The 18,892-nt window shown below is 38.6% G+C and overlaps 1 protein-coding gene across 6 annotated transcripts in view; it reads left to right on the top strand.

The window, feature by feature from the left end:
- UBE3D (ubiquitin protein ligase E3D) overlaps positions 1–18,892 on the top strand; it is a 178,819-nt gene that overhangs the window by 24,471 nt on the left and 135,456 nt on the right. For all 6 annotated transcript variants that reach the window (XM_033235567.1, XM_033235565.1, XM_033235563.1 and 3 more), the window contains 2 exons: positions 2,950–3,019; positions 17,467–17,536. In XM_033235567.1, the coding sequence (XP_033091458.1) occupies positions 2,950–3,019; positions 17,467–17,536 (140 nt within the window). The remainder of the gene's footprint in view (positions 1–2,949; positions 3,020–17,466; positions 17,537–18,892) is intronic.

The following is an 18,892-nucleotide window of genomic DNA, read 5'->3' on the forward strand; positions in this document are numbered from 1 at the left end:
GTCTGATAAGGGTAGAATCTTATTTTAAAAACAAGCCAACAAAAAACACTTCTCCTGCTCCCTTGAAAGACAAGGTGAGATGTTCTGTGATAGCAGTTACGAATGAAGTACATATCAGAGCACTTGAAAAAAAAATTCTGCTTCAAATAAAAAATTCTTTATTCTCAAGCCTTGCTATTACAATACCAATATTAGTTTTTAGTAAAGCCCCAGTTTTTGGTAACATTTAATAAGTATGATCAGATTTAACTTGTACAAAATAGTACTCCTTAAAAAATATTTTTAATGTCAACTTGGAGCCATACAGATGTATGTCTTACTGTGAGAAAGCATTAAACTGCCAGAATGACACCCTTTGTAGACCATACAGGCTTTCTGAGTTCTCTTCTTCCTGGACCTGAATAAATTGGCACCTTCCTAGGTTTCTGTGTCTGTCTCTTACCTCTCATGGGAATGACCCCATCCAGTTTCCTACCTGGGTCAGGCTCTGAGACCTGCCATTTTTGATGTGCCTGATAAGGATGTCAGTGCAATGGCCAGAGATGGTACACTGTGGGGCCCACTTTGGGAGTGTGCCTGGATCAGTTTCAGCCAGGACTGAACTGACTTATGAAGTTCATGTGTGCTTTTGTTTCCTCGGCAGAGACTTTTGAGAAAGGCTGCAGAATCTGTCCAAATACTGCCGCTAGACCAGGAAAAAATGGAATAAGTGTTTATGTTACTGAAGGTTAATTCAGTGTAGGAAGGGATTCATCTCAGAAGTTTCTAAATAGAAGAACTGTGGGCATTTATGGATTTTTTCCTAGTTGCATGTGTTTGAGACTGGGGGAAAGAATAGGCCATAGAAAAAGACCCCAATATGAATTGTGCTGTTGCTCTTGACTTTGACCTCTAATTGAATATATATATGTATGTGTGTGTGTGTATATATATGTGTATATATGTGTGTGTATATGTATATGTGTATATATGTGTGTGTGTATATATATGTGTGTGTGTGTATATATACGTGTGTGTGTGTGTGTGTATATATAGACAGAGTCTTGCTCTGTCGCCCAGGCTGGAATGCAGTGGCACAATCTCGGCTCACTGCAACCTTCCCCTCCCAGGTTCCTGCGATTCTCCTGCCTCAGCCTCCTGAGTAGCTGGGATTACAGGTGCGTGCCACCATGCGGAGCTAATTTTTATATTTTTAGTAGAGACGGGGGTTTCACCATGTTGGTCAGGCTGGTCTCAAACTCCTGACCTCATGATCCACCTGCCTTGGCCTCCCAAAGTGCTGGGATTACAGGCGTGAGCCACGGCACCCAGCCATTGAACGTATTTTTTTACATCAAGATCTGATAACACACACACACACACTCATGCACACACACACACACAAACACCTCAAATAAAAGTTTCTTGAAGCAGTACTTACTCAGTGTTTGAAGCACTGTCATATTTTCTGTTCTATTGTATTTCATTTTTTAAAAACACAGTAGACTTGGTGCGATGACTCATACCTATAATCCCAGCATTTTGGAAGGCCAAGGTGGGTGGATCACGAGCTCAGGAGTTCAAGACCAGCCTGGCCAAGATGGTGAAACCATCCCTACTAAAACTACAAAAATCAGCCAGGCATGGTGGCAGGTGCCTGTAATCCCAGCTACTAGGGAGGCTGAGGCAGAGAATTTCTTGAACCCAGGAGGCGGAGATTGCAGTTAGCCAAGGTCACACCATTGCACTCCAGCCTGGGCAATGGAGCAAGACTCCATCTCAAAACAAAACAAAATAAAACAAACAAAAACAACCAAAGCACAGTAATCCACTGAATTGGTTCCATGAATTGGTTCCCACTAATGGGGCACATGAGCTGTAATTTGGAAAACACTTAGCATAGTGTTCAGAAGCCTTAGCATCAGAAAGACGCAGATTCAAACATCAACTCCAACAGTTACTAGCAGCACGTCCATGGAACTCAGTTTAAATGTACTTTTTATGCAACTTTTTAGGAAATTATTTATGCCAAGGAAAATATGCTTATACTCAAATGTATATTAATCAGTTAAAATTTTTTTCCTTAGATTAAATACACATATTATCCCACAACAGAAGTCACTGCCCTTCTTTACTTCAGCCTACACCTATTCTGTGATTTCCCAGGAAAGGTACCCTGGTGTGTTCAGAGTTGCAGAACCTCCTTTTCCCTGCCCACTTTATGTGGCTTCTGCCTTGTTGCAGTATATGTGGATGAGAGGAATGTTGTATGGTTTTAATTAAGGTATAATTATGGATGTGAAAAGGCATATTCTTTGTTTATTGATTAGGCAAATGCTAGTTATTTTAATCTATGTCTCAAATAGTGAATTTGGATTTTTGAAGGTTAAGATTGTTTCAGGAATTGTCCCAGAGCACTACCTGTCTTTCCAGTTACCGTGCCAATCCTACGTGGAAAAAATGGAAGTATATGAACAGAATAGATATTGTTAACTTTTCACTTATTGTAGTTAAGGATTATAGGTTACTTTTACATAAATTACACTGGACTAGGAATCAAAATAGTGTGAGTTCAAGTTCTGATTCTTCCGTGTTCTATACACATGAGTTGAGGCAAGTCATCAACCCTGTCTTTGTTGCCCACCATCTGCCTGTTCTAAATTATAAGGCTATTTGGAAGTGCTTTTTAGAAATGTAAGGTACTACTTATTCAAATTATTTGGCAACTTTTGGATTATCAAGAAGTGGCTAGTTTTGGGAAAGTGAATCTGTGCTTTATTGTTTCTTAAGACTTGAAAAATTATCTCTGTGCATGTGAATTATGCATACAAGCTAAATGTTTTCCCAGTATTTAGTAGAGGGCAGAATAAAATGTAAAGTTCAATGTATACTCTGGGGACTCTGTTAAAATTATATATTCCTTTTAAGAAAACCTGAATGACATTTAAATGACATTTTTCTGTTCTACAGGAACCAAAGGCAAATACCAAAGTAATTTGTAAGCGTTGCAAGGTAATGTTGGGAGAGACCGTGTCATCAGGTAAGAATTCCATAACAAGAAGCCAAAATGATTGGCTTCTTGTTTAAAAGCCAGAATGATATTTTACAGTAAATATATAGGAAAGATAGATGATTAATATATGTTGTAGAATTGGTGCTTTTCAAAATAGACCCCAACTAATATATCATCCAATATACCAAGAAGTTTGTATATTTTGACCTTCATAAGTACAGAGTATTGAATTTTAAGTATTAAGAACTTGAGTCATTTTCAGTGTTTCATAGCCTCTTTGTAGATATAAAGCAATAGTATAAAGTTTGTACTTAGGTCTATTTTAAAGAAAATTGGAGCTTTTCTCCCTTTCTTTCTCTCTCTCTCTCTTTCTTTCTTTCATCTTTTTTTTTTTTTTAATTTTTTTATTTTACCTTCCTGGTAACTCACAAAACAGAGCTTTTTTCTTAACACAACTCCTCAGTCAGAAGAACTGGTGCCCAGAGATGGAGGAGTTGTTTTTCTTGGCTGCCATCTGGCTTGGGGCTATATTTTGGGGCTGGGGATGGGAGAGGACCTGTTGAAATGGAAGAAAAAACATTCTGAGTTTTGTACTTTGTCCCTTATTCTTTTTGTTTCCCCGTAACATTGATTATATTTTATGTAAATTCTGTTATGCTACTTTAAAATATTATACTGAAAATCCTGATAATTAAAATGCATTGCAATTTAAAGATATGGTTTATAGTGTCTAGAGAGCTGCAACATGCTGTGTTAGCTTGTGGACAATGAATAATTACTTTTAATACAATTAATTAGAAGATATGATTTACATGAAGCAATTGTACTTAAGGGAAGGCAGATGATGGTTTTTTGTTTGTTTGTTTACTTATTTGTTTAATCATCAAAATCTTATAAGTAGTTACTTATTCACGGTGAGCCAGAAAGGAAAAATGAGTTAGTAAATGATACCATCCTTAACGTCGTTTTTGGAAAATGAAAGCAAGCTCCTGAAGCAACACCTTAGAAAATATTAAGCCTTCTGGTTAAATAAGGTGAATTGATCTTTAAATTATTTTCTCCCTGAAGTCCTGTTAAATGTCAGTTAAGGAATGAAAAGATGTATATCAACAAAGGCAAAGAAATGGAGAAGATATGACAATGACATAAACAAGAGATGTAAACAATTTTTTTTGGAACACAGTTGGCAGCCTAGAGGGAGCTGCAGCTTTGGTGTCTGTAGATCATTTGGATAAGGAGTGGGCCAATAATCTCTGTAGAGCCCCAAAACAGGTCAGAATTTGGAGGCAGCAGGTAACAGGGAAAGCAGTCTGAGGCAAGGAGCTGGAAGCAGGATGATTGTTTCAATTTTATATATAGAGCTACTACACTTCTAGGTTTCCCACTTCATTTTCAACTTGCTTCTATAATCCTCAAGGTTGGAGATTGGAAGACCTCCCCTACACCCATTTTTTTTTGAATAATGGAAGAATACCAAATAGAGAAAAGATTTATAGAAACTGATTCTTTGGTAACATTCAACCAAAAATGAGGTAACATCGATGTTCAACAAAAATGAGGTTAAGCTGAGCACAGTGGTACATGCCTGTAGTCCCAGCTACTTGGCAGTCTGAGGCAGGAGGGTCACTTGAGCCCAGGAGTTCGAGGCTGTAGTGCACTATTATTGCACCTATGAATAACCACTGCACTTCAGCCTGGAGAACATAGGGAGACTCCATCTCTTAAAAAAAAGAGCTTATATTCATTCATCCTGCTGTCAACAAACCTTGTACCTATACCCAAGAACTTTCTCTCAGCATTTCACTGCCTTACACTAAAATTGAAATGAATTATTGAGACTCACCAAATATTTGAGGAAATCTCCAACAAAAAAGAAACCAAGGCAATTAAATTATTAAGCAAGCAAATTAAAAGCACTGAGAAGAAACACATTATGTATGCAGCAGAAGAAAATCTTCAAAAAAAATGCCCTTGAAGAAATAAACTAATATTGCTTCCATAATTCAGAGAATGTGGAATTTAAAAAAATAATAGCTTCAGAAGAAAAAATTAAAGAATTGGAAGATAAAAGTAAAGAATTAGGTCAAAAATTAAAACCAAAAGACAGAGATTAAAAATTAAAGAAGAGGCCAGGCACAGAGGCTCACACCTGTAATCCCAACACTTCGGGTAGCCGAGATGGGCAGATCACTTGAGGTCAGGAGCTCAAGACCAGCTTGGCCAACACGGTGAAACCCCGTCTCTACCAAAAATACAAAAATTAGCCAGGCGTGGTGACATGTGCCTGTAATCCCAGCTACTAGGGAGGCTGAGGCAGGAGAATTGCTTGAACCCGGGAGGCGAAGGTTACAGTGAGCTAAGATCGCGCCACTGCACTCTAGCCTGAGCAACAGGGCAAGTCTCCATCTCAAAAAAAAAGAAAATTAAAATTAAAGAAGTACAAAAAATATATATAATCAGTTAAGTTTCCTGAAGGTAGAGACATTGTCTATCTTGTCTATCACTGTAATCTCAGTGCTTAATGTAACGTCTGGCACATAGTGAGTACCCAGTAAGTATTTGTTGAATGAATAAGTAAATTGAGCCTTTCAGGACAACCAACATCTAGCTTATAGAAATTCTAGAAAGAGAGAATAGAGACAACAGAATGTAGGAAATTATCCAATAATAAAAATACAAGACTATTTTCCAGAGCTAGGACTTCAGTTTCTTGACTGAAAGGGTCCACTAAGTACCCGCTGTAATTAGTAGAGGAATAGCAAGGAAGCCACCTCAGGCCACAGCAGTGAGTAATTTCAGAACACCAAAGATGAGGTTTCCAGAGGGAAAAATGCAGTTAATATAAGACAGATTAAGAATTAGAATAGCATTGAACGACTTAACACCAGAGCTGAAAGCCAGAAAACAGTGAAGCAGTGGCTTCATAATTTGAAAGGAAAAAGATTTTCAGCCCAGAATTCTGTATACAGTCAAGCTATCAGTCAAATATGAAAATAATAAAAGCCATTTAGCAAATAACAAAGTATCAAAACACAATTCTCAAAGGTTTATTTTTCTTAGTAATTCACCATAAAATATAAATCACCAAAACTAGAGATTCAATCTAGGAAGAGATGACATGGAATTGGGTAACAAGGTGTGCAATAAAGGAGAGCAGGATAAGGAAGTCCCAGGGTAAGGAGTGGGCAGCAGGCCTAGAGAATAGCAGCCTAGATTGAAGCAAATGGGAGAGAAGATTGCAATAGAGATTTTTTTTTTTGAGACATAGTCTCACTCTGTTGCCCAGGCTGGAGTGCAGTGGCATGATCATGGCTCATGGCAGCCTCAACCTCCCGGGCTCAAGTGATCATCCCACCTCAGCCTCCCAAGTAGCTGGGACCACAGGTGCATACCACCATGTCTGACTAATTTTTAATTTTTTGTAGAAGTGGGGTCTCCCTATGTTGCCTAGGCTGATCTTAAACTCCAGGACTCAAGTGATCCTCCTGCCTCAGCCTTCCAAGTGCTGGGATTACAGGCATGAGCCAACATACATGGCTGATTTTTTTTTTTTTTAAGTTATAAATGGAATTGATAAATTATTTGATTTGTTTGACCACATGTGTATTAGTCCATTTTCACACTGTTGTAAATAACTACTTGAGACTGGGTAATTTGTAAAGAAAAGAGGTTTAATTGACTCACAGTTCTACATGGCTGGGAAGGTCTCAGGAATCTTAACAGTCATGGCAGAAAGCAAAGAAGAAGCAAGCACCTTCTTCACAAGGGGGCAGGAGAGAGAGAGCAGGGAACTGCCACACACTTTTAAACCATCAGATCTTGTGAGAACTCTATCATGAGACTGGGGAGATGGTGCTAAACCATTGGAAACCACCCCCATGATCCAATCACTTCCCACCAGGCCCCAACTTTAACACGTGGGGATTACAACTTGAAATGAGATTTGCGTGGGGACACAGAGCCAAACCATATCAACATGTGACAGATAATCTCGAGACAAACCATTTCATTATATGGAAATAATTAGCTAAAAGGTGATTGAAGCAGTTATTCACTGCAGAAAGAAAAAAAAAAAGGTTGAACAAGAAAAGAAACAGCTCCATTGTAGTATTATGGTAATAATAATGTAAACACTAAATATTCACTTTACTAAACATTGTAGTGTGATACAAAAGTATATTAGGAGGTCAATATGTGTGAGTTTGTGTGTGGGGTGGTATAAGAGATCTATACCCACATCTGTTCTAAAAGTAAATCACTAGGATTCCACTTCCCAAAATAGTGTCATGAAGAGAATGGGCAACTTTATTCTGTAGAAAACATGTACAAAACTGGACAATTTTAAAAAGTAATAACCATATTAGGGCACTAGAAAATGAACAAAAGTGAAACAACAGTTTTAGAACTATTTAAGTAATGAAAACTGCTACTGTATTGGGAAAGAATAGCAAGTTTGTAATTTTTTTTTTTGCCTGGGGAGGCAGATGGACCTTGCCACCTTACATCTTCCCAACTCGGGCAGGAAAAGTCCACAGCTTTACTGTCTATACATGGTGGGTTTGGTTTAGGGTAGGTGGTGGAGAAAGCAGAAATTCTAAGGAGGATATTTTGGAAACAAAGTCATTGTATTAGTCCATTCTCACATTACTATAAAGAAATACCCAAGACTGGGTAATTTATAAAGAAAATAGGTTTAATTGGCTTATGGTACTGCAGGCTGTACAGGAAGCATAGCAGCTTCTGGTTTTGAGGAGGCCTCAGGAAACTTACAATCATGGCACAAAACAGAGGAGGAGTGAGGCATCTCACATAGTGGAAGCAGTAGCAAGAGAGAATGAGGGGAGGTGCTACACACTTTTAAACAAGTAGATCTTGTAAGAAGTCACTCACTCACCATCACAAGTACAGCACCAGGGTGATGGTGCTAAAGCATTCATGAAGGACCCACTGTCATAATCCAGTCACCTCCCATCAGGTCCCACCTCCAACATTAGGGACAATACAGCAGGAGATTTGGGTGGGGACACAGATCCAAACCATATCAGAGATATAGTTCTGATGTTTGTCTCCTTTAAATCTCATAAAATAATAAAATAATAATAGAGTGTAATCCCCAATTTAAAATAATAAAATGTAATCCCCAATTTTTGAGGTAGGGTGTGGTGGGAGGTGTTTGGAGGTGTTTGCGTAATGGGGCAGATCCCTCATGAATGTCTTGGTGCTGTCCTCATGATAGTGAGTGAATGCTTATGAGATCTGGTTATTTCAAAGTGTGTGGCACCTCTCTCCTCTCTCTCTCATCCCTGCTTTCACCATGTGAGACACCTTGCTCCTTCTTTGCCATCCACCATGATTGTCAGGTTCCCAGGGTCCTTACCAGAAGCCAAGCAAATACTGGAGGCCTGCCTGTACAGCCTGGAGAACCATGAGACAATGAAACTGTATTAGTCTGTTCTCATGCTGTTAATAAACACATACCCGAGACTGGGTAATTTATAAAGAAAAAGGTTTAATTGACTCACAGTATCACATGGCTGGGAAGGCCTCACAATCATGGCAAAAGGTGAAGGGGGACAAAGACATGTTTTACACGGCATTGGCGTTAGGCAACAGAGAGTGTGCAGGGGAACTGCCCTTTATAAAACCATCAGCTCTTGTGAGACTTACTATCACAAGAACAGGACAGAAAAACCCTGCCCCCATGATTCAGTGAATTCCCACTGGGTCCCTCCCATGACACATGGGGATTATGGGAGCAACAATTCAAGATGATATTTGGGTGGGACACAGCCAAACCGTATCATTCTGTCCCTGGCTACTCCCAAATCTGATGTCCTCACATTTCAAAATCAATCATGCCTTCCTAACAGTCCTCCAGAGTCTTAACTCATTTCAGCATTAACTGGAAAGTCTAAGTCCAAAGTCTCATCAGAGACAAGGCAAGTCCCTTCTGCCTATGAGTCTGTAAAATCAAAAACAAGTTAGGTACTTCCTAGATAAAATGGGGGTACAGGCATTGGGTAAATACACCCACTCCAAATGGAAGAAATTGGCCAAATCAAAGGGGCTAAAGGTCCCATGCAAATCCGAAATCCAGCAAAGCAGTCAAACCTTAAAGCTCCAAAATGATCTCTTTTGACTTCACGTCTCCCATCCAGGTCACACTGATGCAAGAGGTGGGCTCCCATGGCCTTGAACAGCTCTGGCCTTGTGGTTTTGCAGGATACATCCCCACCCAACTTCTTTCATGTACTGTTTTTGAGTTACTGTGGCTTTTCTAGGCATACGGTGTAAACCGTCTGTGGATCTGTCATTCTGGGGTCTGGAAGATGGTGGCCCTCTTCTCACAGCTCTGCCAGGCAGTGCCACAGTGGGAACTCTATGTGGGAGCTCCCGCCCCACCTTTCCCTTCTGCACTGCCCTAACAGAGGTTCTCCATGAGAGCTGCAGCCCTGCAGCACACCTCTGCCTGGACATCCAGGCATTTCCATACAGTCTCAGAAATCTTGGTGGAGGTTCTCAAACCTCAACTCTTGACTTCTGTGCACCCACAGGCTTAACACCACATGGAAGTTGCCAAGGCTTGAGGCTTGTAACCTCTGAAGCCAGGCCCCAAGCTCTACCTTGGCCCCTTTTAGCCATGGCTAGAGTGACTGGGACACAGGGCACCAAGTCCCTAGGCTGTGCACAGCAGCAAACCATTTTTTCCTTCTAGGCCTCCAGGCCTGTGATGGGAGGAGCTGCTGCAAAGGTCTCTGACGTGCCCTGGAGTCACTTTCCCCATTGTCTTAGTGGTTAACATTTGGTTTCTTGTTACTTGTGCAAATTTCTGCAGCAGTAGAAATTCAAGCAGGCTTGAATGCAAGGCCCCATGGAATTCCGAAATCCAGCAAAGCAGTCAAATCTTAAAACTCCAAAATGATCTCCTTTGACTTCATGTCTCACATCTAGATCATGCTGATGCAAGTGGCTTGAATTTCTCCTTTGACTTTGTGTCTCACATCCAGGTCATGCTGATGCAAGATTCAAGCAGGCTGGAATTTCCCCGCAGAAAATGGGTTTTTCTTTTCTACCTAATCGTCCAACTACAAATTTTCCAAACTTTTATGCTCTGTCACCACTTGAATGCTTTGCTGGTTAGAAATTTCTTCCGCCAGGCTGGGTGTGGTGGCTCTCAACACTTTGGGAGGCCGAGGCAGGTAGATGATCACTTGAGGTCAGGAGTTCAAGACCAGCCTAGTCAACATGGTGAAACCCCGTCTCTACCAAAAAATACAAATATTAGCCAGGCATATTGGTGCACACCTGTAGTCCCAGCTACTTAGGAGGCTGAGGCATGAGAATCACTTGAATTTGGGAGGCAGAGGTTGCAGTGAGCTGATATTACACCATTGCATTCCAACCTGAGCAACAGAGTGAGACCCAGTTTCAAAACAAAAAAAGGAAGAAATTTCTTCCACCAGATACCCTAAATTATCTCTCACAAGTTCAAAATTCCACAGATGTCTAGGGCAGGGACAAAATGCTGCCAGTTTCTTTCCTAAAGCGTAACAAGAGTCACCCTTGCTCCAGTTCTGAACAAATTCCTCATCTGTCTCTCTGAGACCGCCTCAGCCTGGACTTTATTGTCCATATCACTATCAGCATTTTGGTCAAAACCATTCAACAAGTCTCTAGGAAGGTTCAAATTTTTCCCCGTTTTCTTATCTTCTGAGCCCTCCAAGTCTCTAGGAAGTTTCAAGCTTTCCCATATTTTCCTGTCTTCTTCTGAGCCCTCTAAACTGTTCCAGCCTCTGCCTGTTACCCAAGTTCCAAAGTTGCTTCCACATTTTCCAGTATCCTTACAGCAGCACCCCACTCTACCAGTACCAATTTACTATATTAGTCTGTTCTTATGCTGCTAATAAAGACATACCTGAGACTGGGTAATTTATAAAGAAAAAGAAGTTTAATGGACTCACAGTTCCACATGGCTGAGGAGGCCTCACAATCATGGCAGAAGGTGAAGGAGGAGGAAAGGCAGGTCTTACATGGTGGCAGGCAAGAGAGCTTGTGCAGGGGAACCGTCTTTTATAAAACCATCAGATCTCATGAGACTTATTCATTATCATGAGAACATGATATGGGAAAAACACACCCCCATGGTTTAATTACTTCCCACTGGGTCGCTCACGTGATACATGGCAATTATGGGAGCTACAATTTAAGATGAGATTTGAGTAGAGACACAGCCAAACCATATCAGAAGCCTCTTTTTTTTTTTTTTTAATTAGCCTCACGTATTTATAGCAATATAAAAACCACCTGCTGCACAAAGGATGCCAGAAGGGCTGGGATAACTTCTCTGCCCTAACACAACTCTAGCTGACTGCTAAACCCTGCATACATGCAAAAAAATGGTAGGGAGTATCTATTGTATGTATTTTCAGTAAGAATCGAAAGCTTAGGGGGACCTGTGAATTTGCTGTGACTTTGATTGCATTCCTCAATCCACATACAACTTGGGTAGCAAAAGGTAATTTTTGTAAGAAGCCTTACTGGCTTGAGGTATTTGAGTAGAGCCTTGCCCAAAATTATTTGCTGACAGCTAACCTATGCAAGTACAGTGGATACTTGCTAGGGAACCAGACTAAAAAAAAAATTAAAACTGAGTAGAGACATTAGTGGCTACACACTGTGAGGAGATACATTTCACAGTTCGAGTCCAGGCCAGTCAGTTGATTGCTATCCCAACCAATAACCAACAACCTTCAGAAGAGCAAAACAAAATCCACAGTTGCTACAACATATTACATACAATGTCCTGCTTCTGTCTAAAAATAATTAGGTGTGCAAAGAAACTGAAAAGAATGTTTCATACTCAACATTCTTTTGTCCTTCATATGAAAGGGCTTAATAAATAGGTACTTAGTAAACACAAATATTCGATTGAGCAGACAAACATGTAGAAGCAGCTATTATAAATATGGCAAATAACTTTTTAAGAAAAGCTTTGAACAGATAGCAAATCTCAATAAATTAGAAAAAAATCAAAGAAAAATAAATTGGTAATTCTAGAATTAAAATGTACTGTAACCATAAAGAAAAATTCACCAGATGATCTAAAGCACAGACCTGAGATGACAAAAGATTAAAAAAATTATTGAACTATAGATTAATCCAAATTAGCCAAACAAAAAAAGTCTGAAACAAAATGAAGAGAACTTCCAATTTGTGGGACAGTATCAGGTATTTCAACAAATGTGTAAATAGAGTCTCAAATGATGAAGAGAAATCGAAAGGGTCAGAAAAAAATTGTAGAAAAAACTGGCTGAAAACTTGGCAAACTGTTTAAAAAATATTGACTTTCAGATCTAAGAATTTCGATGAACCTGTACTAGGATAAACACAAAAACACTTCACTCAGGCATGTTGTCGTCAATCTGTTGAAAGATGAAGAGAGAATTTTTAAAGTAGAAAGAGAAAAACAAAACCTCATATGTAAGAGATTTCATAATACAATTAAGATGAACTTCCAATAGAAATAATGACATCGAAAAGACTCTGAAATAAGGTATGTGGAGTGCTGGGGGAAAAGATGTGACAACCAACAATGCCGTATCTAGCATAACTATCACTCAAAAATGAAGGCAAAATAAGGATGTTTCCAAATAAATTCATGGATATAATGGATTAACAGCGTACCTGCTGTACAAGAAATGATAAAGGAAGTTCTTCAGGCTGATACGAAAGATACCAGATGGTAACTGGAAACTACAGGAAGGAATAAAAATCAGGGAGAATGAAAAATAATGGGGGTAAATTACCACAAAAGCAAACTCAAAGGACGTAAGCACAAAATTCAAGCCACATTTTCTTTGCAATTTGCCCATTCTACAAAATTAGAACTTTTGTTTTGAGAAGGGCAAAAATGAGAGACTACTCAAGAGGAGAACCTCACAAAAATATGAGACCCTAAATGTTGTGCCCTCACAGTGAGGGTGAATTGGAAATAGAACAGCCCCGTGGAATTATAGACAGAGATCAATCCTTTGGGACTTTAGGGAATTTCAAGTCTTGAACTTGGTTTAGTTTACCTTGTTCTAGACATTTGCCAGGTGCCTGGCAAAATCACTTTTGTAAGGAAATATCTCCATTGTAAAACTCATATTATTCTCACAAATAATTTTTTTATTTGTGAGATCAGGTATAATATTCATCATGCAACCAAGGATAAATAGGCACACAAGTAAACCAGACTTCCACCAACAAGAATTAAATCAAATAGACTACTTATTGGAATTATGTGTAAACCGTAAAACTACCGTGCTTAGCATATTTAGCAATATGAAAGGTGTGAAGGTAGCTGAAAGGAAAAGGAAACTGTAACAGTAAGTATATTTAGGAAAGACTCACAATAAAATTTCTTAAAAAGTGTTATAATTGATATTAAAAACTCAGCCAGTGGTTTAACACCAGATTACGTACAACTTGAAGATAGAATTAGCAAACAAAAGATAGATGACAAGAAAAACCTGTTATGTAGCACAGAGAGACAAAAGGCAAAAAATATAGAAGAGAGAGTAAGAGACGTAGAACATCGACTGTCCAATGTATGTTTAATCAGACTTCCAGGAGGAAAAGAAAGGAGCATGGGCAATATTTGAAGAGATAATTGTTCAGAATTTTACAAAAGTGATGAAGAACAGCAATCTGTAGATTCAAGGGACCTAGTGATTTCTAATTCGGTGAAGCCCTAGCAAGAAAAATAACAATAAATCCATACCTAGACACATGCAAGTAATACTGTGGAATAAAAAGTGGAGATAATCTTAAATGCAGCTAAAGAAAAATGACAGAGTTCCTGAACAGCAGTAATGGAAGTCCGAAGACAGTGGAACAAAATTGCCAATGTGTGCAAATAACTGTTGATCCTAGGACTTAATCTCAAGTGAAAATTTCCTTTAAGAGTGAAGGCTGAGACAAATATGTTTTCTGACAAACACAAACTGGGATAATTCAATACTAATGGTTTTTTTATTTTTTATTTTTTATTTTTTTTTTGAGATGGAGTCTCGCTCCATTGCCAGGCTGGAGCGCAGTGGTGCGGTCTTGGCTCACTGAAACCTCTGCCTCCTGGGTTCAAGCGATTCTCCTGCCTTAGCCTTCCAAGTAACTGGGATTACAGACATGCACCACCACTCCCGGCTAATTTTTATATTTTTAGTAGAGATGGGATTTCACCATGTTGGCCAGGCTGGTCTTGAACTCCTGACCTCGTGATCCACCCGCCTCAGCCTCCCAGAGTGCTGGGATTACAGGCGTGAGCCACCGTGCCTGGCCCATAGTGGTTTCTTATGAAAAGAAATTCTACCTGTACTCAGGTAGAAGAAAATGATCCCACATAGAAGGTCTAACTAAGTTCAATAAGACTTGATAAAATAGTGAATATTCAGATAACGCTTAAATGAATATTAACTGTAAAGCAATAGAAATAATACTTGTGGGATTAAAATAATTCAATTAAATTATAGATTAACAACACACAGGATAAAAAGGGTCACTTCTACTTTGGGAGGCGGAGATGAGAGGATCCCTTGAGACCAGCCGAGGCAACATAGTGAAACCTCGTCTCTACAAAAAATTAACCGGGCATGGTGGTGCATGCCTGTAGTAGTCCTAGCTACTCAAGAGGCTGATGCTGAAGGATCACTGAAGCCCAGGAGTTCGAGGTTACAGTGAGCTATGATCACACCACTGTACTCTAGTTGGGCAACAGAGCAAGACCTGTCTTAAATAAGTAAATAAATACATGCATACATACATACATACATACCTAGTCATTTCATAAAGTTAAAAAGATTTAGTTTGTGTAACAACATGACTTTAAAATAGTAAATATTGACAGATCTTCAAGGAGAAATGGGTAAATCTGTCATGGCTCTCTATATATTAATCTATGAAACTATTTTTTTGACTTTTTCTGTGTGTAATATTAAGCAATTACACACTTTTTCAAAAAATAACTTTCTGTCTTATTAAAAGTTGTTTGACAACACTATTTTATTTTTTTTAAGAGATGGGATCTTACTCTGTCTCTCAGGCTGTAGTTCACTGAAGCCTCAGACTTCTGGGCTCAAACAATCCTCTTGCCTCAGCTTCCCAAGTAACTGGAACTAGAGGCACATGCCACAGCCTGGCTAATTTTTAAAAGATTTTTTTTTGTAGAGACAGGTTGTTGCTTTGTTGTCCAGGATGGTCTCAAACTCCTGGGCTTCAAGTGATCCTCCTGGCTTGGCCTTCCAAAGTGCTGGGATTAAGTGTGAGCCACTGTACCTGACCAACAACACCATTTTTAATGACAGCCTCATTTTTAATTGTTTCTGGTTTTAATTTGACCTATTTAAAATTTGAAACATGTATGGAATTATGTTGCCTGAATATCTGTTTAACCCATCCTCAATTTTTAGACACTTGTTTTCAGTATTTTTCTATTGCTATTATTATGAGTATCACTATAGATAAGTGTTTTCATATACCAGTGAGTATTTTTTTGAAATAAATTCTTATATGTTTAATTATGGTGTCACAATACATATACAATTTTTTGTTTGTTTGTTTGTTTGTTTGTCTTTAAGACAGAGTCACATTCTGTCACCTAGGCTGGAGTGCAGTGGCGTGATCTCAGCTCACTGCAACATCCGCCTCCCGGTTTCAAGCAATTCTCCTGCCTCACCCTCCTAAGTAGCTGGAACTACGGGCATGAGTCACTGCACCTAGCTAGTTTTTGTATTTTCAGTAGAGACAGGGTTTCACCATGTTGGCCAGGCTGGTCTCAAACGCCTGACCCCAGGTGATCTGCCTGCCTCGGCCTCCCAAAGTGCTGGGATTACAGGCATGAGGTGTGATTGTATATGTAGGCACCCAGTCCTACATACACAATTTTAAGGCCTTTGCCAAGTGGCTTTCCAGAAGTCTGTCATTTTCAATTCTCACAGCAGTGTGTGAATAAGTATATCCATCTCTGTGATTAAGTGTATCCAGCACTACACCTTATCATTTTAAAATATTTTGTTTGATGCAAAAAAAAAATGTTATTTTGATGTACATTTTCTTCATTGTTAGTGAGATTAAACTTTTTCTTAGATTTTTTTAGAACTCCAACATGGTTGTGTTCACATTTATGTCTATTAAATATCTATTTAAATTTTTCTGTAAGCAATCAGATAACCAGATTTAGTGAGAATTGTACATCAATAGAGTCATTGAGATTCTGGGTAGATTCTAATGTGAGGTTCACCGCATCTGTGTTTTGGGATGCTATGAGTAAAAACCCCTTTTCAGATAGGAGGACTCAAACATCAAAGGCAAGGTGGGTATAGTTAGCGTAATGGACAGAAAGTCAAGGCAACAATTGGAATAATCTGAGTTATTCAGTCATATGGTGTTTGCTAGTTGATCATGGTGTTGTCTAGAAGTGAAATAGATAGCAAGCCTGCTAAAATCTTACTTGATTTGTATAAGCAGAAAGTTCTATGTCAAGTGAATAAAAGTCGAGCTTGAATCATAAAAACAGAGAGTCCTGGCCCCTCAATTCTCACACTTGAGCCTTTGTAGACCCAGGAAACCTTGAATGAAGGAAAGGGCAGATGCCCTCAATGAAAAGCCCTAGTATGTTACCTAAAATTTATACTGTTAATCTTTCTCCCAGCCTTCCACAAAGGGAACCATGGCCTTTCTCAGGGTAACAGTTCCCCATGTGCACTGGGGAAAAGGAAATAATCACCCCTTTTGGGACTGCTGGACACTGATTCTAAATGAACACCAATTCTAGAAGACCCAAAACATCACTGTGGCCCTCCAGTTAGAGTAGGGGATGGGGTCAGGTGATCAATAGAGTTTTAGCTGAGGTCCATCTCACAGTGGGTCCAGTGGATCCCTGAATACTTCCTGTGATTATTTCCCGAATTCCAGAGTGCTTAACTCAAATTAACACACTCAGCAGCTGACAGAATTCCCGTGTTAGTTCCCCAACATGTGAATTGAGGCTATTATGGTAGAAAAGGCCAAGTGGAAACCATTAGAACTGCCTTTGTCTGGGAAAATAGTATATCAAAACCAAAAACAAACCAGAAGTCTTTTTCATTGACTTACAGGTTTGTAGCTATTCTGTAGGATTGAGGAAACCCAGTGACTAATTTCTCTCTAAGTACACTATGCCTGTGATTTGACAAACTTTTGTAATCTTCCATATGTGTGAGCAGAATCTCTGGGCATTATTTTCTAAAAAGACACAGAAGCTTCAGAACTATCTCCTTGTAGTGACCAATGCTTTGTCTTCTGAAACTAAGTAGTTTTGGGAAAATGTTTACTGAATATTAATTTTACCAGTATGTTTAATATTTAGTTTGGAATATCATAATTTGGAGTCAACAGGCCCACAATAAAATTATTAGTGTATTGGGGAGAATCTTAATTTTCTTTTTTGTTTCTAGAAACCACCAAGTTTTACGTGACAGAGATAATCATTCAGTCATCTGAGAGGAGTTTCCCCATCATACCAAGGTACAAATAGCAAATTACATTTATTTGTAATTTCTTTTTTTCCGCTATTCAGACCTTTTTTTTTATTTTTCATTTTTTGGTTTTGAATTTATTTTTTATTTTAGTAGGTTTTTGGGAACAGATGATGTTTGCTTACATGAATAGTGATGATTTCTGAGATTTGGATGCACCCATCACCCAATCAGTCAGTGTTCACTGTACTCAATGTGTAGTCTTTTATCTCTTACCTCTCCCCTCACCTTTTCCCCAAGTCCTCAAAGTCCATTGTATTATTCTTATGCCTTTGCATCCTCATAACTTAGTTCCCACTTATGAAGGAGAACATACGATGTTTGGTTTTCCATTCCTGAGTTATTTCAGTTAGAATAATAGTCTCCAATTACATCCAGGATGCTGTGAATGCCATTATTTCGGTCCTTTTTGTGGCTAAATAGTATTCCATGGTATATATTTGTAATTCCAAATTTAGGAAAAAGGAAGTACAATTGATGATATGGGAATTCATTTTTATTCATACCTTTCTTTATTTGGAAAAGGAAAGAGAAAGCCTTTTAGATAGTTGAACCAAACCACACATATAAAAGATTTGAGGATTTAAAAAAATGTTTTGCTCATATAGTGCTGTAGACAAATGTGCTCTTATAAATCTTCTAATTCTGAAAGTTTTCTATGCTTATTTCTATGTGCCAGATATCTAGAATCTTATCACCTAGTCACCAATAAGCTTTTTGAATGATTTCTGGTTTTAATTTGAATTATTTAAAATTTGAAACATAGGTCAGTTTCACATGACTCCTATGTTTTAAAAACATGGTACTTAGTCACTAAATCTATTAGTGTTTTTATTTCTTTGACTCTTCTTAGTTTCCAAACAAGTTAACTATGATATGCCTTTATTCCTGTTTATTTGTTGATATCCTAAAATTATGGCAATCTGAGTATAGCCTTGAAATTTATCGTTATGTAAATACTTGGATTCTGTACCTCAGAGCTGACACTTTAGGGAGATCCAAATGGAAGAAAATGTAGACAATACTGTCTGATGTTTGGAAGGAAATTTCTTGCCTTCTTTTGTAAGTTAGTTATTCTCTGTTTAATATGCTACAGCACAAATGGAGTATTGACTTGTTCTAACATGATTTTTTTTATTCAGTAGGAGTGAATAGTTAGGTTTGGTGTGGAAAGTGTATTAAGGATTGGAGAATAGATTTTAAGAAGAATGGAGCAAACCTAAATACATTAAAATATATTAAAATCCACATCAGTGTGGATTGTGAGGGAATGAGCAGTACATAGAAAAGTCTGGAATGTGGATGTCTCAGCCTGTTAGGTATCCTGTGGGTATTTTTTGCTTAT

Source organism: Trachypithecus francoisi, unplaced genomic scaffold (genome assembly GCF_009764315.1).
Source record: "Trachypithecus francoisi isolate TF-2019V2 unplaced genomic scaffold, Tfra_2.0 Lachesis_group15, whole genome shotgun sequence".
Lineage (NCBI taxonomy): Eukaryota > Metazoa > Chordata > Mammalia > Primates > Cercopithecidae > Trachypithecus > Trachypithecus francoisi.